The sequence below is a fragment of the Scyliorhinus canicula genome, chromosome 12 (assembly GCF_902713615.1).
Source record: "Scyliorhinus canicula chromosome 12, sScyCan1.1, whole genome shotgun sequence".
Lineage (NCBI taxonomy): Eukaryota > Metazoa > Chordata > Chondrichthyes > Carcharhiniformes > Scyliorhinidae > Scyliorhinus > Scyliorhinus canicula.
The window spans coordinates 31,588,739-31,611,370 of record NC_052157.1 but is presented as its reverse complement, the minus strand read 5'-3'; the positions used below and the strand labels follow the sequence as shown (position 1 = coordinate 31,611,370).

The following is a 22,632-nucleotide window of genomic DNA, read 5'->3' as shown; positions in this document are numbered from 1 at the left end:
TGGGGAACCAAGTGTTCTGTGAGATAATTGAAAAGATAATTAAGGAATATGTACTGTACGGGTGATGTGTCGAAGGCAGTTGTCTGTGAGGCTCTAAAGGTGGTGGTGGGGAGTGAGGTCATTTTGTTTAAGGTCAGGGTGGACAAAGAGGAGAGGTTGGAGCGGCAGAGGGTAATAGGCGAGATGTTGGAGGTAGATAGGAGGTATGCAGAAGATGGGGACGCAGCGAAGCTGGAAGAGGAAGGAACTACAGGCGAGCTTCGACCAACTGTCCACATGGAAAGCGATGCGCCAACTGAGACAAGCAAGGGGTACAGTTTATGAACATGGAGATAAGGCATGGAGATATGTTAGCAGGTCAGCTCCGGAGGGAAGCAGCAGCAAGGGAAATTCTTCAGGTGAGGGATAGGGCAGGGAAGTTGGTGGTGGATCCGGAGCTGATTAACAATATTTTTGAGGAGTTTTATGAAAGGTTGTACAGGTCAGAGCCACCCAGGGGAGACCGTGAGATGCAGGAATTTCGAGATGCGTTGGTGTCCCCAAGGCTAGGGGAGGGGGACACGGCTACATTAGGAGGAGCAATAGTGGAGCAGGAGATAAAGGATGCAATTGGGAGGATGCAGTCAGGGAAGGTGGCAGGGCCAGATGGGTTTCCGGTGGAATATTATAAAACATTCAAGGATAAGTTGGCACCCCTGATAGTGGGGATGTTTGAAGAGGCAATAGGGAAGGGGGTGTTGCCACAAACCTTGGGGCAGGCATCAATTTCACTGTTGCTAAAAAAAAAGATAACGACCCGACTGAGTGTGGGTCGTATAGGCCCATATCACTTTTGAATGTGGATGCAAAAGTATTGGCGAAAGTACTGGCGGGGAGGCTGGAGGAGTGCCTCCCGAAGGTGATAGGTGAGCATCAGACGGGGTTCATGAGAGGGAGGCAGCTTTTTTCGAACATTAGGAGGGTTTTGAACGTCGTTATGGCACCAGCAGAAGGGAAGGAAATAGAGGTGGTTGTGGCATTGGACGCCGAGAAGGCGTTTGACCAGGTAGAATGGGGCTACTTGATGGCAGTTCTGGAGCGGTTTGGGATTGGACCAAGATTTCTGAACTAGGTAAAGCTATTATATAAGGAGCCGAAGGCGAGTGTCCGCACAAACAACATCAGCTTGAGATACTGGGACTCACTTTAGGTATCTGGGGGTGCAGGTTGCCCATGAGTTTGGGGGGGGGTCTCGGCAGGTACAACATTACTAGTTTGGTGGGGAGAATGAAAGCCGATCTGCCAAGGTGGGATGGTCTCCCTCTGTCACTGGCGGGTCGGGTACAGGCGGTTAAAATGAATGTGTTGCCGCGATTTCTGTTTATTTTTCAATACCTGCCGATTTTCCTACCAAAGGCTTTTTTCAAGGAGATTGAGGGTAGGATTACCTCATTCATATGGGAAGGGAAGATGGCCAGAGTGAGAAAGGTGCTGCTACAGAGGGGAAGGCAGGCAGGGGGTTTGGGTCTCCCGAACCTGATGTACTACTACTGAGTGGCGAATGTGGAGAAGATGCGGAGCTGGGTCAGAGGGGTTGATTCCCAGTGGGTCAGAATGGAGGAGAGTTTGTGCAGGGGGTTGGGATTGAAAGTACTAGCAACAGCGCCGCTCCTGATAGCTCCGGGGAAATACTCAGGAAGTCCAGTAATAATAGCTTCATTGAAAATCTGGAGGCAGTTTTGCCAACACTTCGGGTTGGGGGCAGGGTCAAGGGAAATGCCGGTTCGTGGGAACCACAGATTTGAGCCAGGGAAGTGGGATGGAAGTTTTCGGAAATGGGAAGAGAGGGGATTAAGACGCTAAAAGATTTGTTTCTTAGGGGTCGGTTTGCTGGATTGAGGGAGCTGGAAGCGAAGTATGGGCTGGAGCAGAGAGAAATGGTTAGATACATGCAGGTTCGAGACTTTGCCAGGAAGGAGATACTGAGCTTCCCGGAAGAACCGGCCTCCACATTGCTGGAGGAGGTGCTGACGACAAAGGGACTGGAGAAGGGGGTAGTGTCAGTGGTGCACGGAGCTATTTTGGAAGAGGATAAGGCACTACTGGAAGGGATCAAAGCAAAGTGGGAGAAATAGTTAGGAGAGGTTATAGAGGAGGGGGTCTGGTGTGAGGTGCTCCAGAGAGTAAATGCCTCCACCTCATGTGCGAGTTGGGGCTGATACAGCTGAAGGTGATATACAGAGCACACCTCACGAGGGCGAGGATGAACCGAATCTTTGAAGGAGTAGAAGATGTGTGAGATCCACTTGGCTGTGTTGCTTACCTTGCAATTCCATAGGTTTGTCAAGTTGATCTGATAAAGGCTGTGAGATGCCTTCAGTCTCTCCTTTGTCTGAACTGAGTACTTCCACATCAGAACCCTAAGCAAAGATGATCATCAGTTAGCCAGTACCAGTTTAATCATTTAAAATAAAACACTGATATTAATAGGGTACAATCCGTGACTTTCCTCTCGGAAATCAATTTGAAGGTGTGCACATTATATAGCTGGGATTTTACCTCTGCGGCAGGTTTTCGAGCAGTGGAAGCGGCCTGCTATTGGCCGGCGACAGGACCGGGCGTTTCCATGGCTTACCGGATACGCCACCGGGAACCACCCCAGCCAATGACGGGTCACCTCCACCGCTGGAAAAACCCGCTGTGAAGATGTTGAAAATCCCAGCCTATGTCTTCATCTTACATGATCTATTCTACTTGGGTGCAGGATCACTAACCTCTCCCCAATCTACAATGGTTTCTACAATCCAGAGTGTGCCTTTATTTGCCCTACATCTAGGTAATTGACGAGAACCCCCAAACATTCTTTATCACTGGATGTATAATATGCCACAAATTGATTCTCCTCTCTTGAATAGGCAAGTTAAATATATTCTGTCTCAGACCAAGGCAACTTAATATAGAAGATATTCAGCTCAAAAACAGTGTACAAAAATCTCAAACATGTAGAGTGCGCTCCACAGCCTTCACATTCAATCAAAATCAGCATATCAAAAGCAAGTTTTGTTTTCACAAGAATATGTCCCATGTTTAATGATACATGACTGTTTCTCCATTATTTTTGATTTCCCAAGGTATCTTTTTGCTAGTGAAAGGTATTAAGGGGTATGGGGCAACGGCAGGTATATAGTTAGTCTGTAGATCAGCCATGATCACACTGAATGGTAGAACAGGCTCAATGAGGCCTATTCTTCTTCCTATGTTCCGAATATTCTTTCGGGCAACTTGTCCAGATTCCAAAAACCATATACAATTGCGTCAAACGCACCATTTATACCAAGATTTCCCCAAAAATACATGTCTCGGCTTTACACTGAAATTCTGCATATTAGTTGGACTGCAATGGAAATTTTCTCCAGAAAACAGAAACCATGGGCGCGAATCTCCAGGAAAATTTCTGAGCTCATTTGTGGTGGGTTTTTTAGCGGGTTTCCCACCAGCTCTGCCGGAGAGTTCCCCACCATTATCCAATAACAGTCACTTTTTTGGGCCCTGGGGAGTTTCTCATCGGTTTAGCCCACACCTAAGAATTTTTTTTTTTATAGCACTGGGGAGCTGAACTCAAGAGATCGGGCCGCCATTTTGAAAGGATGCTCTGATCTCTAAGTGAGCTTATGGGTCCCCCACACCTGCCACCCATGGGAAATGTCACCCCTCAAACATGTGGGCACTACCCCACACACCCCCAAGTGAGGCCGGTGAATCAAGAGAGTCTGATAGATCCCGAGCCTTAAGTAGGGTTACGTCCTACTTCAACAACGCCATTTTAATAAAAATAATCTGGATTAGTGTCACAATTAGGCTTACATTAACACTGCAATGAAGTTACTCTGAAAATCCCCTAGTCGCCAAACTCCGGTACCCGTTCGGGGACACCGAGGGAAAATTCAGAACTTCCAATTCAACTAACACGCACGTCTTTCGTGACTTGTGGGAGGAAACCGGAGTACCCAGAGGAAACCCACGCAGACACAGGGAGAATGAGCAGACTCTGCTCGTGACAGTGACCCAAACCGGGGATCGAACCGGAGTCCCTGGCACGGTGAAGCAACAGTGCTAACCACTGTGCTGCCTTGTCGTCCATTTGGTCACACCCCTGGCTCTTTCAGGATTCTCTGGCCGGGTTGTGCTCTTGCTCGAGCGCAACATGGCCGAGAATCGCAACCCATGTGTACTGTTTCCAGAAATTCATCACTGATTCATAACATACAATTTGATCCATCAAATCCAATCCAACATAATGCTGTAGTTTAAACCCAGATGTGCGCTTAGTGAAAACCTTTGCTTCACCAGGATGTAAAGCTGCCAGAGTAAGAGTGAAAGCACATTTTACCACAAGCAAAGGTTACTTTGAACAAACGGTTAAAAGGCTACAAGAGTAGCACGCTCAAAAGCGAAGGGACAGGGCAGCATGTGGCGCAGTCGTTAGCACTGGGATCCAGGTTTGAATCCCGGCCCTGGGTCGCTGTCCGTGTGGAGTTTGCACATTTTCCCCATGTCTGCGTGGGTTTCACCCCCACAACCCAAAGATGTGCAAGATAGGTGAATTGGCGATGCTAAATTGTCCGTTAATCGGAAAAAATGACTTGGGTACTCTTTTTTAAAAAAAAAAAAATTTCGAATTCAGATTCTTTAATTCCAGGATCCCACTTATTAAATGGGAAAGCTAAAAGCAGGAAAAGGTCTTTTGAATATAAAAAGGTAATGGGTTGTCTGGGTAATTACAAAATAAAGTCACCACCGTGAGCTATGTGGTTGATATTTATCTCAGATTTTTATTTTTCCGGAGAAACACTGCTCTATATTTGACCAAATGGGGACTTGCAGATATGGGCATCAATAATTAATGCAGATCAGCATAATTTCAGCCAATATCAAGGAAGCTAAACCCAAAAGTATCATTGTCAGTTAAACATCATCCCATCTGGTTATCCATGTTTTCCAGTTTGAATACCTATTAATTTATATCCAGGTTGGGAAGGATGGGAAGCCACGCTACTTTCTCCATCTTTAAGACGTCGGGCATCTTTAGAAGTTGAAGAACGATAATAACTTTGGCTAGAAATCACATCTCCCAATATGTGCTCAGTATTATTCTGATCTATTCTCACTGCTGTTCAAATGCTTTTTCAAACATACATTTACATATGCAAGTTTAACAATACAGCAGATAATCACTTTTAATATCCACCCTCTGGTGGTTCTGGCATATTAGACAGCTACAATAAGCACTAACTCTGCATTCGATAGTCTATTTCCTTTTTTGTAAAAAAGTGTGCAAATTTAGAAAACTTCCAGAACTTGACTACCAACATTTAAAAAACTGCTTTGCAGTGTTATTTTAAACAACTTTTGCAACAGCTATTGTCCAACTTTACTAATCAAAAATGCTTTATTTGTTCTCAAAAAAATGACCCGAGCTTCCCCATATAGATAGATTGATAGAGATAGATAGAGAAATACAGCACAGAACAGGCCCTTCGGCCCACGATGTTGTGCCGAACTTTTGTCCTAGGTTAATCATAGATCATAGAATTTTGGACAGTAAGGGCAATTTATCATGGCCAATCCACCCAACCTGCACATCTTTGGACTGTGGGAGGAAACCGGAGCACCCGGAGGAAACCCACGCACACATGGGGAGGATGTGCAGACTCCACACAGACAGTGACCCAAGCCGAAATCGAACCTGGGACCCTGGAGCTGTGACGCAATTGTGCTATCCACAATGCTACCATGCTCCCCTTAAGAACAAATTAATCTACACTCCATTATTCTACCATAATCCATGTACCTATCCAATAGCCGCTTGAATGTCCCTAACGTTTCCGATTCAACTACTTCCACAGGCCCACCATGCCCCCACTACTCTCTGGGTAAAGAACCTACCTCTGACATCCCCCCTATATCTTCCACCATTTACCTTAAATTTATGTCCCCTTGTAATGGTTTGTTCCACCCGGGGAAAAAGTCTCTGACTGTCTACTCTATCTATTCCCCTGATCATCTTATAAACCTCTATCAAGTCGCCCCTCATCCTTCTCCGTTCTAATGAGAAAAGGCCTAGCACCCTCAACCTTTCCTCGTAAGACCTACTCTCCTTTCCAGGCAACATCCTGGTAAATCTCCTTTGCACCTTTTCCAAAGCTTCCACATCCTTCCTTAGGGGCAGCAGGGTAGCATGGTGGTTAGCATAAATGCTTCACAGCTCCAGGGTCCCAGGTTCGATTCCCGGCTGGGTCACTGTCTGTGTGGAGTCTGCACGTCCTCCCCCTGTGTGCGTGGGTTTCCTCCGGGTGCTCCGGTTTCCTCCCACAGTCCAAAGATGTGCGGGTTAGGTGGATTGGCCATGCTAAATTGCCCATAGTGTCGTAATAAAAAAAGTAAGGTTAAGGGGGGGGCTGTTGGGTTACGGTTATAGGGTGGATACGTGGGTTTGAGTAGGGTGATTATGGCTCGGCACAACATTGAGGGCCGAAGGGCCTGTTCTGTGCTGTACTGTTCTATGTTCTATGTTCCTAAAATTAGGTGACCAGAACTGCACACAGTACTCCAAATGTGGCCTTCTAACAAGGTTTTGTACAGCTGCATCATCACCTCACGGCTCTTAAACTCAATCCCTCTGTTAATGAACACTAGCTCACCATAGGCCTTCTTCACAGCTCTATCCACTTGAGTGATCTATGAACATAGACCCCAAATTCTCTCTGCTCCTCTACATTGCCAAGAACCCAACCGTTAACCCTGTATTCGGCATTCATATTTGTCCTTCCAAAATGGACAACCTCACACTTGTCAGGGTTTTTATTAATAAATTTAGAGTACCCAATTCATTTTTTCCAATTAAGGGGCAATTTAGAGTGGCCAATTCACATAGCCTGCACATTTTTTGGGTTGTGGGGGCGAAACCCACGCAAACACAGGGAGAATATGCAAACTCCACACGGACAGTGACCCAGGGCCGGGATCAAACCTGGGACCTTGGCGTCGTGAGGCTGCAGTGCTAACCCACTGCGCCACCGTGCTGCCCAACACTTGTCAGGGTTAAACTCCATCTGCCACTTCTCAGCCCAGCTCTGCATCCTATCTATGTCTCTTTGCAGCCGACAACAGCCCTCCTCACTACCCACAACTCCACCAATCTTCGTATCATCTGCAAATTTACTGACCCACCCTTCAACTCCCTCATCCAAGTCATTAATGAAAATCACAAACAGCAGAGGACCCAGAACTGATCCCTGCGGTACGCCACTGGTAACTGGGCTCCAGGCTGAATATTTGCCATCCACCACCACTCGACTTCTATCGGTTAGCCAGTTCGTGATCCAACTGGCCAAATTTCCCACTATCCCATGCCTCCTTACTTTCCATGAGGAACCTTATCAAATGCCTTACTAAAATCCATGTACACTACATCCACATGCTTGGTCACCTCCTCAAAGAAGCCAATAAGACTTGTAGGGCAAGACCTACCCCTCACAAATCCGTGCTGACTATCCCTAATCAAGTAGTGTCTTTCCAGATGTTCAGAAATCCTATCCCTCAGTACCCTTTCCATTACTTTGCCTACCACCGAAGTAAGACTAACTGGCCTATAATTCCCAGGGTTATCCCTATTCCCTTTTTTGAACAGGGGCACAACATTCGCCACTCTCCAAACCCCTGGTCCACCCCTGTTGACAGTGAGGACGAAAAGATCATTGCCAACGGCTCTGCAATTTAATTTCTTGCTTCCCATAGAATCCTTGGATATATCCCGTCAGGCCCGGGAGACTTGTCTATCCTCAAGTTTTTCAAAATGCCCAACACATCTTCCTTCCTAACAAGTATCTCCTCGAGCTTACCAGTCTGTTTCACACTGTCCTCTCCAACAATATGGCCCCTCTCGTTTGTAAATACTGAAGAAAAGTACTCGTTCAAGACCTCTCCTATCTCTTCAGACTCAATACACAATCTCCCGCTACTGTCCTTGATCGGACCTACCCTCGCCCTAGTCATTCTCATATTTCTCACATATGTGTAAAAGGCCTTGAGGTTTTCCTTGATCCTACCCGCCAAAGATTTTTCATGCCCTCTCTTAGCTCTCCTAATCCCTTTCTTCAGTTCCCTCCTGGCTATCTTGTATCCCTCCAGCGCCCTGTCTGAATCTTGTTTCCTCAGCCTTACATAAGTCTCCTTCTTCCTCTTAACAAGACATTCAACCTCTCTTGTCAACCATGGTTCCCTCACTCGATTATCTCTTCCCTGCCTCACAGGGACATACATATCAAAGACACGCAGTACCTGTTCCTTGAACAAGTTCCACATTTCACTTGTGTCCTTCCCTGACAGCCTATGTTCCCAACTTATGCACTTCAATTCTTTTTTTTTTTTTTTTAAATACTTTTTATTGAAGAAATTTTTCAGAGTACAAACATTTTAACCCCCCCCCACATGTGAGTTATATCAAAACAAAACAAAGTCAAACCCCCCTACTTAACAAGAATCCCCCCCACCCCCTCCCCGCGCGCCCCCCCCCCGCCTCCCCCCCCCCCCGCCGATGAACCGGCCGCCATGCACTTCAATTCTTGTCTGACAGCATTGTATTTACCCTTCCCCCAATTGTAAACCTTGCCCTGTTGCACGCACCTATCCCTCTCCATTACTAAAGTGAAAGTCCCAGAATTGTGGTCACTACCTCCAAAATGCTCCCCCACTAACAAATCTATCACTCGCCCTGGTTCATTACCAAGTACCAAATCCAATATGGCCTCCCCTCTGGTCGGACAATCTACATACTGTGTTAGAAAAGCTTCCTGGACACACTGCACAAACACCACCCTATCCAAACTATTTGATCTAAAGAGTTTCTACTCAATATTTGGGAAGTTAAAGTCACCCATGACTACTACCCTGTGACTTCTGCACCTTTCCAAAATCTGTTTCCCAATCTGTTCCTCCACATCTCTGCTGCTATTGGGGGGCCTATAGAAAACTCCCAACAAGGTGACTGCTCCTTTCCTATTCCTGACTTCAACCCATATTACCTCAGTAGGCAGATCCTCCTCGAACTGCCTTTCTGCAACTGTTATACTATCTCTAATTCACACACCCACCTCTTTTACCATCCTCCCTAATCTTGTTGAAACATCTATAACCAGGGACCTCCAACAACCATTTCTGCCCCTCTTCTGTCCAAGTTTCCGTGATGGCCACCACATCGTAGTCCCAAGTACCGATCCATGCCTTAAGTTAACCCATCTTATTCCTGATGCTTCTTGCGTTGAAGTATACACACTTCAACCCATCTCCTTGCCTGCAAGTACTCTCCTTTGTCAGTGTTACCTTCCCCACTGCGTCACTACACGCTTTGGCGTCCTGAATATCGGCTTCCTTAGTTGCTGGACTACAAATCCGGTACCCATCCACTGCCAAATTAGTTTAAACCCTCCCGAAGACTACTAGAAAACCTCCCTCCCAGGATATTGGTGCCCCTCTGGTTCAGATGCAACCCGTCATGCTTGTACAGGTCCCACCTTCCCCAGAATGCGCTCCAATTATCCAAATACCTGAAGCCCTCCCTCGTACACCATTCCTGCAGCCACGTGTTCAACTGTCCTCTCTCCCTATTCCTAGCCTCGCTATCACGTGGCACCGGCAACAAACCAGAGATGACAACTCTGCAGCCACGTGTTCAACTGTCCTCTCTCCCTATTCCTAGCCTCGCTATCACGTGGCACCAGCAACAAACCAGAGATGACAACTCGGTCTGTCCTGGCCTTTAACTTCCAGCCTAACTCCCTAAACTGGTTTATTACCTCCACACCCCTTTTTCTACCAACGTCGTTGGTACCAATGTGCACCACGACTTCTGGCTGCTCACCCTCCCACTGCTCACCCTCCCACGATCCGAGACATCCCTGGCCCTGGCACCCGGGAGGCAACATACCTTCCGGGAGTCTCGCTCGCGACCACAGAATCTCCTATTACTATTGCTTTTCTATTCTCCCCCCCTTCCCTTCTGAGCCCCAGAGCCAGACTCAGTGCCAGAGATCTGGCCGCTAGGGCCTTCCCCCAGTAGGTCATTCCCCCCCAAACAGCATCCAAAACGGTATACTTGTTTTGAAGGGGAACGGCCACGAGGGATCCCTGCACTGTCTGCTTGTTAGTTTTCTCTCCCCTGACTGTAACCCAGCTACTCTTGTCCAGTACCTTGGGTGTGGCTACCTCCCTGTAACTCTTCTCGATAACCCCCTCTGCCTCCCAGATGATCCAAAGTTCATCCAGCTCCAGTTCCCTAACACGGTCTCCGAGGAGCTGGAGTTGGGTGCACTTCCCATAGGTATAGTCAGCGGGGACACCGGTGGTATCCCTCACCACCCACATCCGACAGGAGGAGCATGCAATTGCCCTAGCCTCCATCCCCTCTTACTTTACAGAGTATAGCTGCCCTGTAGACCAACTGGACCTCTGCCCTCAGACTCTGCTTCCAGTCAGCTGCACTCTAAACTCCTGGCTCCCTTCTCGCTCTTTGCGGAAATGAAATGAAAGGAGTACCTTACTCCCTCCTCACCTAACTCGCTCAGTCACCAAACTCTCACTGTAGCACTCAAATGCACCAAATTCAGCACTCAAGTGCAAACAAAGTCTACACTGTAGCTCAGGGGTGGGCAAACTTTTCCGTGCAAGGGCCACATTCAGAAATTCACAATTTTAAAGGGCCGCATAGTATATTAAGTAAAATAATTAATATTTTAAATAGCCAAAGTAAAAGGTCTTTAAAGAAAAAAAAACACATTTATTTGAAAAAAAAAAGTAACTCAGTAAGTAACAGAACAATGTCAATGAGAATGATGCATCTGACTGCAGTCATTTACCAGTTTGTTGAAATCAGGTGTCAAGTTGCTTGTGCTGATCCTTAACACTGACTCGGCCAGGCTGTGCTTCTGTCAACGATAAAAACGCGCGTAGTGGGGTGGATGAGTGGGGCTGCCTTATTGGTCGGTTTAGCTGGGTGTGCGACCAATAGGAGTCCAGGTTACAAACAATAATAAGGCTTATTGTTTATAACCTGGACTCCTATTGGCCGCACACCCAACTAAACCGACCAATGAGAGAGCCCCACTCATCCACCCCACTACGCGCGTTTTTATGCGGCCCGCCAATGAGGTGCCCGGAATCATAACCGGCATTTTTGAAAAGCTGCCGGGGAAAAGCCGCTGAAGTAAATGAGCTTATTGAATAAGCGCATTTACTTCAGCCGCTTTTCCCCAGCGGCTTTTCAAAAATGCCGGTTATGATTCCGGGCACCTCATTGGCGGGCCGCATAAAAACCTTTGTCGGGCCGCATGCGGCCCGCGGGCCGTAGTTTGCCCACCCTTGCTGTAGCTGGATCCTTTTTATACTGTGAATCTAGCCTCTTAAAACTGGCTAATCCAATTAACAAGCTCCAGCTGCAAGTACCTACAAGTAGAACCTTGTTTAAGGCTGATTCAAAATTCACCTTCTTCTAAACAAAACAGCAACTTTTAAGTTAATTAACTAAATAAAAGAATTACTAGACTTTAGATAAAAATGAACACTTATACTCCCTCAGTCACCAAACTCTCACTGTAGCACTCAAATGCACCAAGTTCAGCACTTAGTGCTATACTCAATGTTATACTTTAACAACTTTATGCATTTTAATCGGAAGGCCTTTATAAATTTTCCATTGTGGGATTTAATTTTAATTCTGAACTATAATAAAGATGTTGCATCTACTACATCAGCCTAGATGCAAGAATGCTTTACTGTAAATAGAACACAGCTGGGATTTTCCACAATATATCTGAAATGCTATATAAAAACAATGCACAAGTGTATCTTTTGTTATCCACTTGATACAAAATAAAAGCATGGCAAGAATGTTTTTGTTTAATAATTTGTTTTAAAATTTTGAGTACCCAATTCTTTTCTTTTTCAATTAAGGGGCAATTTAGCATGCCCAATTCACCTAGCCTGCACATCTTTTGGGTTGTGGGGGTGAGACCCACGCATTCAGGGGAGAATGTGCAAACTCCAAACGGACAGTGACCTGGGACCGGGATCGAACCTGGGTCCTCAGCGCCGTGAAGCAGCAGTGCTAACCACTGCACCACCGTGCCGCTCTCCACATGGCAAGAATGTTAATCAAACTAGTTTAACAGAAAACCATGCGAATAACAAATTGTAATACATTATGAAAACTAGTGTACAGCTTGAAAGATTTGGGGGGGCGGAAAAAGAGATTTCCACTATTTACTTCTGTGCGCCAAAATCTCAAACACACTTAGAAAACAGTGCAGAGACATGATTTTGTAACAGTGCGTAGAGGAAATCCTGTGTCTCATAATTTTTAAAAACTCAGTTCTTCAAGTGCACAGATAAGGTGTACAATTCAATGTTATCCTTGTGGTTTATGAGACAGAAAAAAAAATGTATACTTCATGGTTAATTATGGTCCAACCACAGGATGATTCACTATCGCTGGAACTCTCTGACATCTTCACGCCAAGGTAACTGCAAAACAAAGTATATCAAAATCAGCAAATGAAAATCAAAGTTTAACATTGCTTGCAACAATCATTTGGTTTAGTCTATTGTTAATAACATTTCCAATCAAAGATCCTAGAACTCAGACATTAGTTGAACCAGACATGGCCCAATAAGCAGCTAAAATGTTCGGTTTACTCTTAATTTGTACAAAAGGAAAACTTTCTATGCTATTTAATTAAAATTGTTTAAATCATACTTGTGAATAATTCAAATTTATTCCAGGAAAAAACTTAGATTAATAGTAAACTGTACTGTAATAAGAGACTCCTGTTGTGTGAGTAACCATATGACCCATCTTTTTACCCCGCACTTTATCTAGAAGATAAGAGACAAGATAAGGACCCTATTCACAGGAGCAGCTGCACGTGTAAATGTAAAATAACAGTGGGGCTTCCAACATTACATATTTATATGCAAGTCTAGGTTTGGTTAGCTAAATTGGCTGGATGGCTGGTTTGTGATGCAGAGTGGCGCCAACAGCACGAGTTCAATTCCCATACCGGCTGAGGTTATTCACTAAGGCCCCAACTTCTCAATCTTGTCCCTCGCCTGAGGTGTGGTAACCCTCAGGTTAAATCACCGCCATTCGGCTCGCTCTCAAAAGGGGAGAGCAGTCTATAGCCCTCTGGGACTATGGCGACTTTTCACTTATATATAGATTTACACAGAATTTACAGTGCAGAAGGCGGCCATTCAGCCCATCGAGTCTGCACCGGCTCTTGGAAAGAGCACCCTACCCAAGGTCAACACCTCCACCCTACCCCCATAACCCAGTAACCTCACCCAACACTAATGGTAAATATATCCTTGCGACGACACCTTAAGTCGACAATATCAATCTGAATTTAAAGCTACAAGACATTGGTTGATTTTTTAAAAAATTAAATGCAACCTCTTCCTGTTTTTATTTTCATTGGTGAAGTGTCATATCCCACGTGCAAAAATCAGATACCCACCCACCGTAACTAACACCTCCCCCCACATTCATAAGATGTTTCAATCCTAACAAATTTTTCATTCAAATGAAAGTGACATTGAAATACATAAAGTCACTATTAAAAAGTTAAACAGGAAATTAAATTAAACCAGTTTACAGAAACTTTGGCATGTGCAGGTTTCAGTCATAAAATTTATAGTGCAATTATAGCTTTAAGCTTTATTTGCATGATATAGGCAGCACATTAGCATAGTGGTTGGCACAATTGCTTCACAGCTCCAGGGTCCCAGGTTCGATCACCAGCTTGGATCACTGTCTGTGCGGAGTCTGCACGTTCTCCCCGTGTGTGCGTGGGTTTCCTCCGGGTGCTCCGGTTTCCTCCCACAGTCCAAAGATGTGCAGGTTAGGTGGATTGGCCATGCTAAATTGCCCTTAGGTGTCCAAAATTGCCCTTAGTGTTGGGTGGGGTTACTGGGTTATGGGGATAGGGTGGGGTTGTGGGCTTGGGTAGGATGCTCTTTCCAAGAGCCGGTGCAGACTCGATGGGCCGAATGGCCTCCTTCTGCACTGTAATTCAATGAAATGGAAAAAAACATGTATTCCAATCACCTAAAGCCTGATTAGAGGCAAAAGGTGTAAATTGCTTTCTTTTGTTTTAAACTTAACTAGTGTGATGTCATCTCTGTTTAGCTGGGCTCTATATAAGAGAGAGGCATAAAGTGCACACTGAGTAAGCTTTGCGCACGTTAAGTTAAGAGACAGCCCGAGTGAGAGAGCCAGAGTGAGAATTTAAACTTGTTAATTCGGTATAGCGTGGGAGATGGTGCCTTTTTCCCTTTCGTTTTGTTTTCTTTCTTCTTGCTTTGTAACTGGTAATCTGCAGGGTGGCAGTGGCTACTCTTGATTCTCTGAAACTGACAGCGAGTTCGCTCTGAAAATTTTTTTTAAAAGTGACATCACAGGAGGGCTGTGATTTGATTGGCTAATGGGGAGCTGTGTTAAATTTGAAAAGCCATTTAAATTACTGGTTAGAAATTACATTGAGACACTCACTTTAGATACCTGGGGGTTCAGGGAGTGGGGGCTCCGCAGGTACAACATTTCTAGTTTGGTGGGGAGAGTGAAAGCTGATCTGGCGAAGTGGGATGGTCTCCCTCGGTTACTGGTGGGTTGGGTCAAGGCAGTTAAAATGAATGTGTTGCCGACATTTCTGTTTATTTTCAATGCCTGCCGATTTTCCTGCCAACGGCATTCTTCAGAGAGATTGAAGGAATGATTACCTTGTTCATATGGGGAGGGAAGGTGGCCAGAGTTAGAAAGGTGCTGCTACAATGGGGAAGACAGGCAGGGGGTTTGGGTCTTCTGAACCTGATGTATTATTACTGGGTGGCAAATGTGGAGAAGGTGCGGAGCTGGGTCAGAGGAGGTGATTCCCAATAAGTCAGAATGGAGGTGAGTTTGTTTGAAGGCGCTACCAACAGTGCTGCTCCCGATGGCCCCAGAGAAATACTCAGATAGTCCGGTAATAACAGCTTCATTGAGAATTTGGAGACAGTTTCGCCACCACTTCAGGGTGGGGGCAGGGTCAAGGGAAATGCCGGATCGGGGGAACCACAGATTTGAGCCAGGGAAGCGGGATGCAAATTTTCGGAAATGGGAGGAGAAGGGGATTAAGACACTAAAAGATTTGTTTCTTGGATTTGTTTGCAGGATCGAAGCAGCTGGAAGCGAAGTATGGGCTGGATCAGAGGGAAATTTTTAGACAAATGCAGGTTCGAGATTTTGCCAGAAAGGAGATACAGAGGGCAGCACGGTGGAGCAGTGGGTTAGCACTGCTGCCTCACGGCACCGAGGTCCCAGGTTCGATCCCGGCTCTGGGTCACTGTCCGTGTGTAGTTGCACATTCTCCCAGTGTCTGCATGGGTTTCGCCCCCACAACCCAAAGATGTGCAGGGTAGGTCAATTGGCCACATTAAATTGCCCCTTAATTGGAGAAAATTAATTGGGTATTCTAAATTTATTTTAAAGAGATACAGAGCTTCCCGGTGGAGCCGGCCTCCACATTGCTGGACGAGATGTTGACGACAGGGGGACTGGAGAAGGGGATAGTGTCGGTGGTTTACGGAGCTATTTTGGAAGAGAAGAAGGCATCACTGGAAGGGATCAAAGCAAAGTGGAAGAAAGAGTTGGTAGAGGATATAGAGGAGGGGTTCTGGTGTGAGGTGCTCCGGAGAGTGAACGCCTCCACCTTGTGCGGGAGGTTGGGGCTGATATAGTTGAACATGGTATACAAGAACATAATAAGAACATAAGAACTAGGAGCAGGAGTAGGCCATCTGGCCCCTCGAGCCTGCTCCGCCATTCAATTAGATCATGGCTGATCTTTTGTGGACTCAGCTCCACTTTCCGGCCCAAACACCATAACCCTTAATCCCTTTATTCTTCAAAAAACTATCTATCATTACCTTAAAAACATGTAATGAAGGAGCCTCAACTGCTTCACTGGGCAAGGAATTCCATAGATTCACAACCCTTTGGGTGAAGAAGTTCGTCCTAAACGCTAGAATGATTGGGAGTAGGTTGATTTGATCTTAGTTTCAGACTAGTTCGGCACAACATCGTGGGCCGTTCACTCTCCGGTGCACCTCACACCAGATATAGAGCACACCTGACGAGGGCGAGGATGAGCTGATTCTTTGAAGGGGTAGAAGATGTGCGTGAACGTTGTGGGGGGCCCCGTAAATCACGTTCATATGTTTTGGTCCTGTCCAAAGCTGGAGGATTACTGGAAGGAGGTCTTTAGGGTAATCTCTAAAGTGGTGCACGTGAAACTGGACCCCGGCTCTCGGGAAGCCATATTCAGGGTGTCAGACCAGCCGGGGTTAGAAATGGGTGCGGAGGCAGATGTTGTAGCCTTCGCCTCGTTGATTGTTGATGGGTTGGAGAGGAACCTCTCCACCCTGTGCCCTGGGGTGGCAGGGGGACCTGTTGAAATTCTTGACTCTCGAGAAGGTTAAGTTTGAACTGAGGGGAAGTATATAGAACATAGAACTGTACAGCACAGTACAGGCCCTTCGGCCCATGATGTTGTGCCGAACTAGTCTGAAACTAAGATCAAATCAACCTACTCCCAATCATTCTAGTGCACTCCATATACCTATCCAAAACTGCTTGAAAGTTCCTAAAGTGTCCGACTCCACTGCCATAGCTGGCAGTGCGTTCCACGCCCCAACCACTCAGAGTAAAGAACCTACCTCTGACATCTCTCCTATATCTTCCACCATGAACCTTATAGTTATGCCCCCTTGTAACAGCTACATCCACTCGAGGAAAAAGTCGCTGAAAAGTCTATCTATCCCTCTCATCATCTTATGCACCTCAATTAAGTCACCTCTCATCCTCCTTCGCTCCAATGAGAAAAGCCCCATCTCCCTCTACTTTTCCTCACAAGACCTACCCTCCAATCCAGGCAGCATGCTGGTAAATCTCCTTTGCACCCTTTCCAACGCTTCCACATCCTTCCTATAATGAGGTGACCAGAACGGCACACAAAACTCCAAATGCGGTCTAACCAAGGTCTTGTACAGTTGCAGCATAACCTCGCGGCTCTTAAACTCAATCCCCGTTAATAAATGTTAACACACTATGCTAACACACGGTTTCTTCACGGCTCTATCCACTTGGGTGGCAACTTTCAGAGATCTATGGACATGAACTCAGATCTCTCTGCTCCTCCACATTCTTCAGAACCTGCCGTTAACCCTGTAATCTGCATTCAAATGTGTCCTACCAAAATGAATCACCTCACACTTATCAGGGTTAAACTCCATCTGCCACTTTTCAGCCCAGCTCTGCATCCTATCAATGTCTCTTTGCAGCCTACAACAGCCCTCCACATTATCCACTACTCCACCAATCTTGGTGTCATCAGCAAATTTGCTAACCCGTCAACTCCATAATCCAAGTCATTGATAAAAACCACAAATAGCAGATGGAGGGGTTCTACAATTCATGGGCATTATTCATTATGCACTTTCAAGAACTGGATAACATCGAACATTAGTTGGGGGGGGGGAGGGGGGGATGGAGAGAGACCGCGTGTGTTAATGGTGACTATGGTCATTCCTTTTTGTCATTTGTTTATGTGAACATGCGGGCTAATGTTTGGGGTTTGGTGGGAGGATGGGATCGTTGTTATTGATATGGGGATTGACATATTCGTTACTGATTATTGTTTATTGTTGCTGATGTAAACATAGAAAATACAGCACAGAATTTAGGAGAAAATGTGCAAAAGGAGAATAAAAATATTTTTTAAAAATAAATTACACTGAGACTGAGGTAATAAGGAGATATATTGAAAAAAGTTTAAATAAATGTTTTTAAACCAAATTAAAAACTAAACGAATTAAATAAAATAGAGATGGAAGGTCAGGCAATGTCTTGTCCAGGAATGATGTGGTAGCTGTGGTTCCCAGTAACCACGACTGTAGCAAGTGTTGGTTGCTTGAGAAACTCCAGCTCAGAGTTCATGAGCTGGATTCTGAACTTCGGATGCTGCAACACAGCAGGGAGGGGGAAGAGCTAACTGGACAGTGTTCCAGGAGGCAGTCACACCCCTTAGGTTAAATACCTTGAATTTGGCCAGTGGTCAGGGACAGGAGGGTGCGGCAAGTAGAGGGATCCAGGAGGTAGGGGTTGCAAGAGCCTCAGTCCCTGAACCTGTCCAACATGTTAGAGATTCTTGCTCTCTGTGTGGACAGGAACAGCGACTGCAGGGAGGATGAGCAAACTTACCACAGTACTGTGGTACAGGGAGCTGTTAAAGTGGGGGAGAGAAAAGAAATGTAGACATAGAAACTTAGTCATAATTGGGAATAGTATAGTTAGAGGCATTGACACTGTTTTGTGACCAGGATTGAGAATTCCGAAGGTTTTGTTGCCTATCTGGTGCTCGGGTTCAGGATATCTCACCTGGGCTGCAGAGGAACTTAGAGTGGGAGGGTAAAGATCCAGTTGTCGTGATCCACATTGGTACCAACGCAATAGGTCGAACAGGGACAGAGGTTCTGCTATGCAGATATGAACAGCTGGGAGCTAAATCAAAAAGCAGAATCAAAACGTAATAATCTTTGGATTGCTATCTGAGCCATGAGCTAATTGGCACAGAGTCAATAAGGTTAAGGAGGTAAACGTGTGGCTCAAAGATTGGTCTGGGAGAAATGGGTTTGAGTTCATGGGACGTTGGCACCAGTGCTGGGGGGGATAGTGTTCAACTGAGTCATGCTGGGACCAGAGTCCTAGAGAATCGTGTAACTAGGGCTGTAGATAGGGCTTTAAAAGGTAATGGGAGGGTTTGTTGTAGGGGAAACTAGAACCCCAATTTAATGGAGGTAAGGGTGCAGGTTAGCAACGTAGTGGACGGTTGCCAGAAAATAAAAGTGAGGGACAGAACAGGCCCCCTCTTTAAGCGCTAAAGAATTACAGAAGAATAGGGAAATCTAACATTTTTTAACAAATTTAAAAGCTTTGTATCCAAATGCAAGAAGGATTTGCAACAAATGTAATGAGCTAACGGCGCAAATAGAAACAAGAGGTTATGACTTGGTGGGGATTACTGAAACATGGTTACAGGGAGACCAGGTCTGGGAATTGAATATCCACTGGTACACAGTATTTCGGGAAGATAGAGTGAAAAGAAAAGGAGGTGGCGTAGCCCTGCTGGTGAGGAAAGGGATCAGTGCTGTAATGAGAAATGACATAAGCACTGGACATAAAGATGTGGAATCAGCCTGGGTAAAAAGAAATAACAAAGGGAAGAAGTCCTTGGCAGGAGTAATCTATAGGTCCCCAAACAGTAGTTCTACAGTGGGACACAGTATAAACCAAGAAATACTGGAAGCTTGCAAGAAAGGTACGACAATAATAATGGGCGATTTCAATTTGCACGTAGACTGGAGGAATCAAATTGGCAACGGTAGCCTGGAGGCAGAGTTAATTGAATGCATTAGAGAATGTTTCCTGGAACAGTATGTTGGGGAACTAACCAGTGAGCAGGCTACTCCGGATTTGGTATTGTGTAATGAGGAGGGATTAATTAATGACCTCATAGTTAAGGATCCACCGGGGAGTAGTGACAATAGTATTGTAGAATTCAAGATTCAATTTGGGGCGAGAAAGTGAAGTCCCACAATAGTGCTCTGGAATTAAACAAAGGAAATTACATCGGCTTGAGGTCAGATTTGGCCCGTGTAGACTGGGCAGGAAGGCTAAACGGTAGGACAGCTGATGAGCAGTGGCAGTTATTTAAGGAGATACTCAATTCCTCACAACTAAACATATCCCAGTGAGGAAGAAAGATGGGAAGAGGGGTAAAAAAAACATCCATGGCTCAGCAAGGAGGTCAAGGACATTATAAAGACAAAAGCAAAGGTATATCTTATTGTAAAGGCCAGTGACAGACTGGAAGATTGAGAAATCTACAAACATAAACAACGGGATACTAAAAAAGTAACTTAAAAAGCTAAGGTAAGGGCAGCACGGTGGCACAGTGGTTAGCATTGCTGCCTATGGCACTGAGGACCCAGGTTCGAATCCTGGGTCACTGTCCGTGTGGAGTTTGCACATTCTCCCCGTGTCTGTGTGGGTTTTCCCCCCCACAACCCAAAGATGTGCAGGATAGGTAGATTGGCCCCTTAATTGGAAAAAATAATTGGGTACTCTAAATTTATTTTTTTTAAAAGCTAAGGTAAATTACAAAAAAAAAACTAGCACAGAATATCAAAATCGATTGCAAAAGCTTCTTTAGGTACACAAAAGGGAAGAGAGTTGCTACGGTGAATGTTGGTCTCTCGGAAGATGAAACTGGTAAGTTAATAGTGGGGAACACAGAAATGGCAGAGATCTAAATCAATACTTTGCCTCAGTTTTCATGGTAGAGAACACTAGTACCATTCCTATAGGAACGGGCAATTCAGAGGTAATAAAGGGGTGGAACTTGGAACAATCAGCATCAACAGGGAAACAGTACTCAACAAACTCTTGGGATGGAGGGCAGACAAGTTTCCAGGCCTGATGGCCTACATCCTAGGGTGTTAAAGTAAGTGGCAGTAGAGAGAGTGGATCCATTGGGTATGATATTCCAGGGCAGCACGGTGGCACAGTGGGTTAGCCCTGCTGCTTCACGGCGCCGAAGTCCCAGGTTCGATCCCGGCTCTGGGTCACTGTCCATGTGCAGTTTGCACATTCTCCCCGTGTTTACGTGGGTTTCGCCCCCACACCCCAAAAGATGTGCAGGTTAGGTGGATTGGCCACGTTAAATTGCCCCTTAATTGGAAAAAAATGAATTGGGTACTTTCTATTCGAAAATTCCACGGACATGGGAAAGGTTCCAGTGGATTGGGAAAATGCTAACGTAACGCCCTTATTCAAAAAGGGACGAAGGCAGACAGAATGTGGGAAATTACATACCAGTTAGTTTAACATCTGTTGTTAGAATCAATTATCAAAGACATAATATCAGGACATTTGGAACGCCAAAGCACTATCCATCAGAGTCCGCAGAGTTTTATGAAGGGGAAGTCATGTTTGACTAATTTGCTCGAGTTCTTGGAAGATGTAACAAGCAAAGTGGATAATGGGGATCCTGTAGATGTAGTATATCTGAACTTCGGGAAGGAATTTGATAAGGTACCACACTGAAGGTAATCCACAAGGTGAGATCACATGGGATTATGGGTAATTTATTAGCTTGGATAGAAGACTGGCTGACAGACAGGAGACATATAAATAGGTATTTTTCTGGATGTCAAGATGTAACTAGTGGGGTGCCACAGGGTTTGGTCCTAGGGCCCCAGCTATTTACAATCTATATTAATGACTTGGATACATGGATTGAAAGTCCTAAAGCCAAATTTGCAGGGGACACAAAAATAGGTGGGACAGTAAGTTGCAATGAGGAAACAACAACCATACAAATGGATATAGGTAGGTTAGGAGAGTGGGCCAAATTGTGGCAGATGGAGTTTACATGGATAAGTGTGAGGTCATGCATTTTGGTCAGAAAAATGGAAAAGCAGCTTATTATCTAAATGGGGGGGGGGGGGGGGGGGGGAGAGATTTGGGGTGCTCTGATGCAGAGAGATCTGGGTATCCTTGTGCATGAGTCACAGAAAGCGAGCATGCAGGTGCAGCAGATAATAAGAAAAGCAAATGGAATGTTGGCATTTATAGCAAAAGGAATTGAGTATAATTGCAAGTGTTGTTGCAACTATACAAGGCATTGGTAAGACTGCACCTGGAATACTGTGCAGTTTTGGTCCCCTTATTTGAGGAAAGATATAGTGGCATTTGAGGCAATTCGGAGGAGGTTCACTGGTTTGATTCCAGAGATATGGGGTTTGTTGTATGAAGAGAGATTGAACAGTTTAGGGCTGTATTCTCTTCGGTTTAGAAGAATGAGGGAAGATCTAATTGAGGTATACAAGATGCTAAAAAAGGTAAGTAGACATGGAGCTGATTCATCCTCTTGTGGGGCATTCTAAAATGAGAGGTCATAACCTTAGAATAAGAGGTAGCAAGTGTAAAACAGATTTGAGGAAAAACTACTTCTGCCGAACATAGAACTGTACAGCACAGTACAGGCCCTTCGGTCCACGATGTTGTGCGAAGGATTGTGAATCTGTGGAATTCGCTAATCCAGAGTGCAGAGAGCAAATTTGAGGAGTTAGAGAGATTTTTAATGGGTAATAGGTTGAAGGGTTATGGAGAACGGGCAGGACGGGATCAGCCATGATCACATTGAGGATGTTAGGCTCGGGAGAGTAAATTGCCTACTCCCACTCCTAGATCATGTGTGCTACGGAAGAGATGCTCTGGCTGACTTCACAATCCAGCTCTTGGTCTATAACATTGTAGGTAGCAGATGAGTAACATCAGCCATGGTTGAATGGCGGAGAAGACTTGATGGGCCGAATGGCCTAATTCTGCTACTAAATCTATAAATGGATGTGCAAACTCCACATATTGAACCCAGGGCTTGGATCAAACCCAGATCCTCAGCACTGAGACAGCAGAGCTAACCACTGCACCATTGTGCTGCCCTA

At 45.4% G+C, this 22,632-nt stretch overlaps 1 protein-coding gene across 11 annotated transcripts in view; it reads right to left on the bottom strand.

Moving 5' to 3' along the window:
• Positions 1 to 22,632, bottom strand: part of ccpg1 (cell cycle progression 1) — a 73,035-nt gene that overhangs the window by 37,254 nt on the left and 13,149 nt on the right. For all 11 annotated transcript variants that reach the window (XM_038813676.1, XM_038813674.1, XM_038813681.1 and 8 more), the window contains exons 2-3: positions 12,480 to 12,555; positions 2,303 to 2,399 (exon numbers count right to left, since the gene is read on the bottom strand). In XM_038813676.1, coding sequence (XP_038669604.1) covers positions 2,303 to 2,399; positions 12,480 to 12,539 — 157 coding nt within the window. In that variant the 5' untranslated portion in view covers positions 12,540 to 12,555. The remainder of the gene's footprint in view (positions 1 to 2,302; positions 2,400 to 12,479; positions 12,556 to 22,632) is intronic.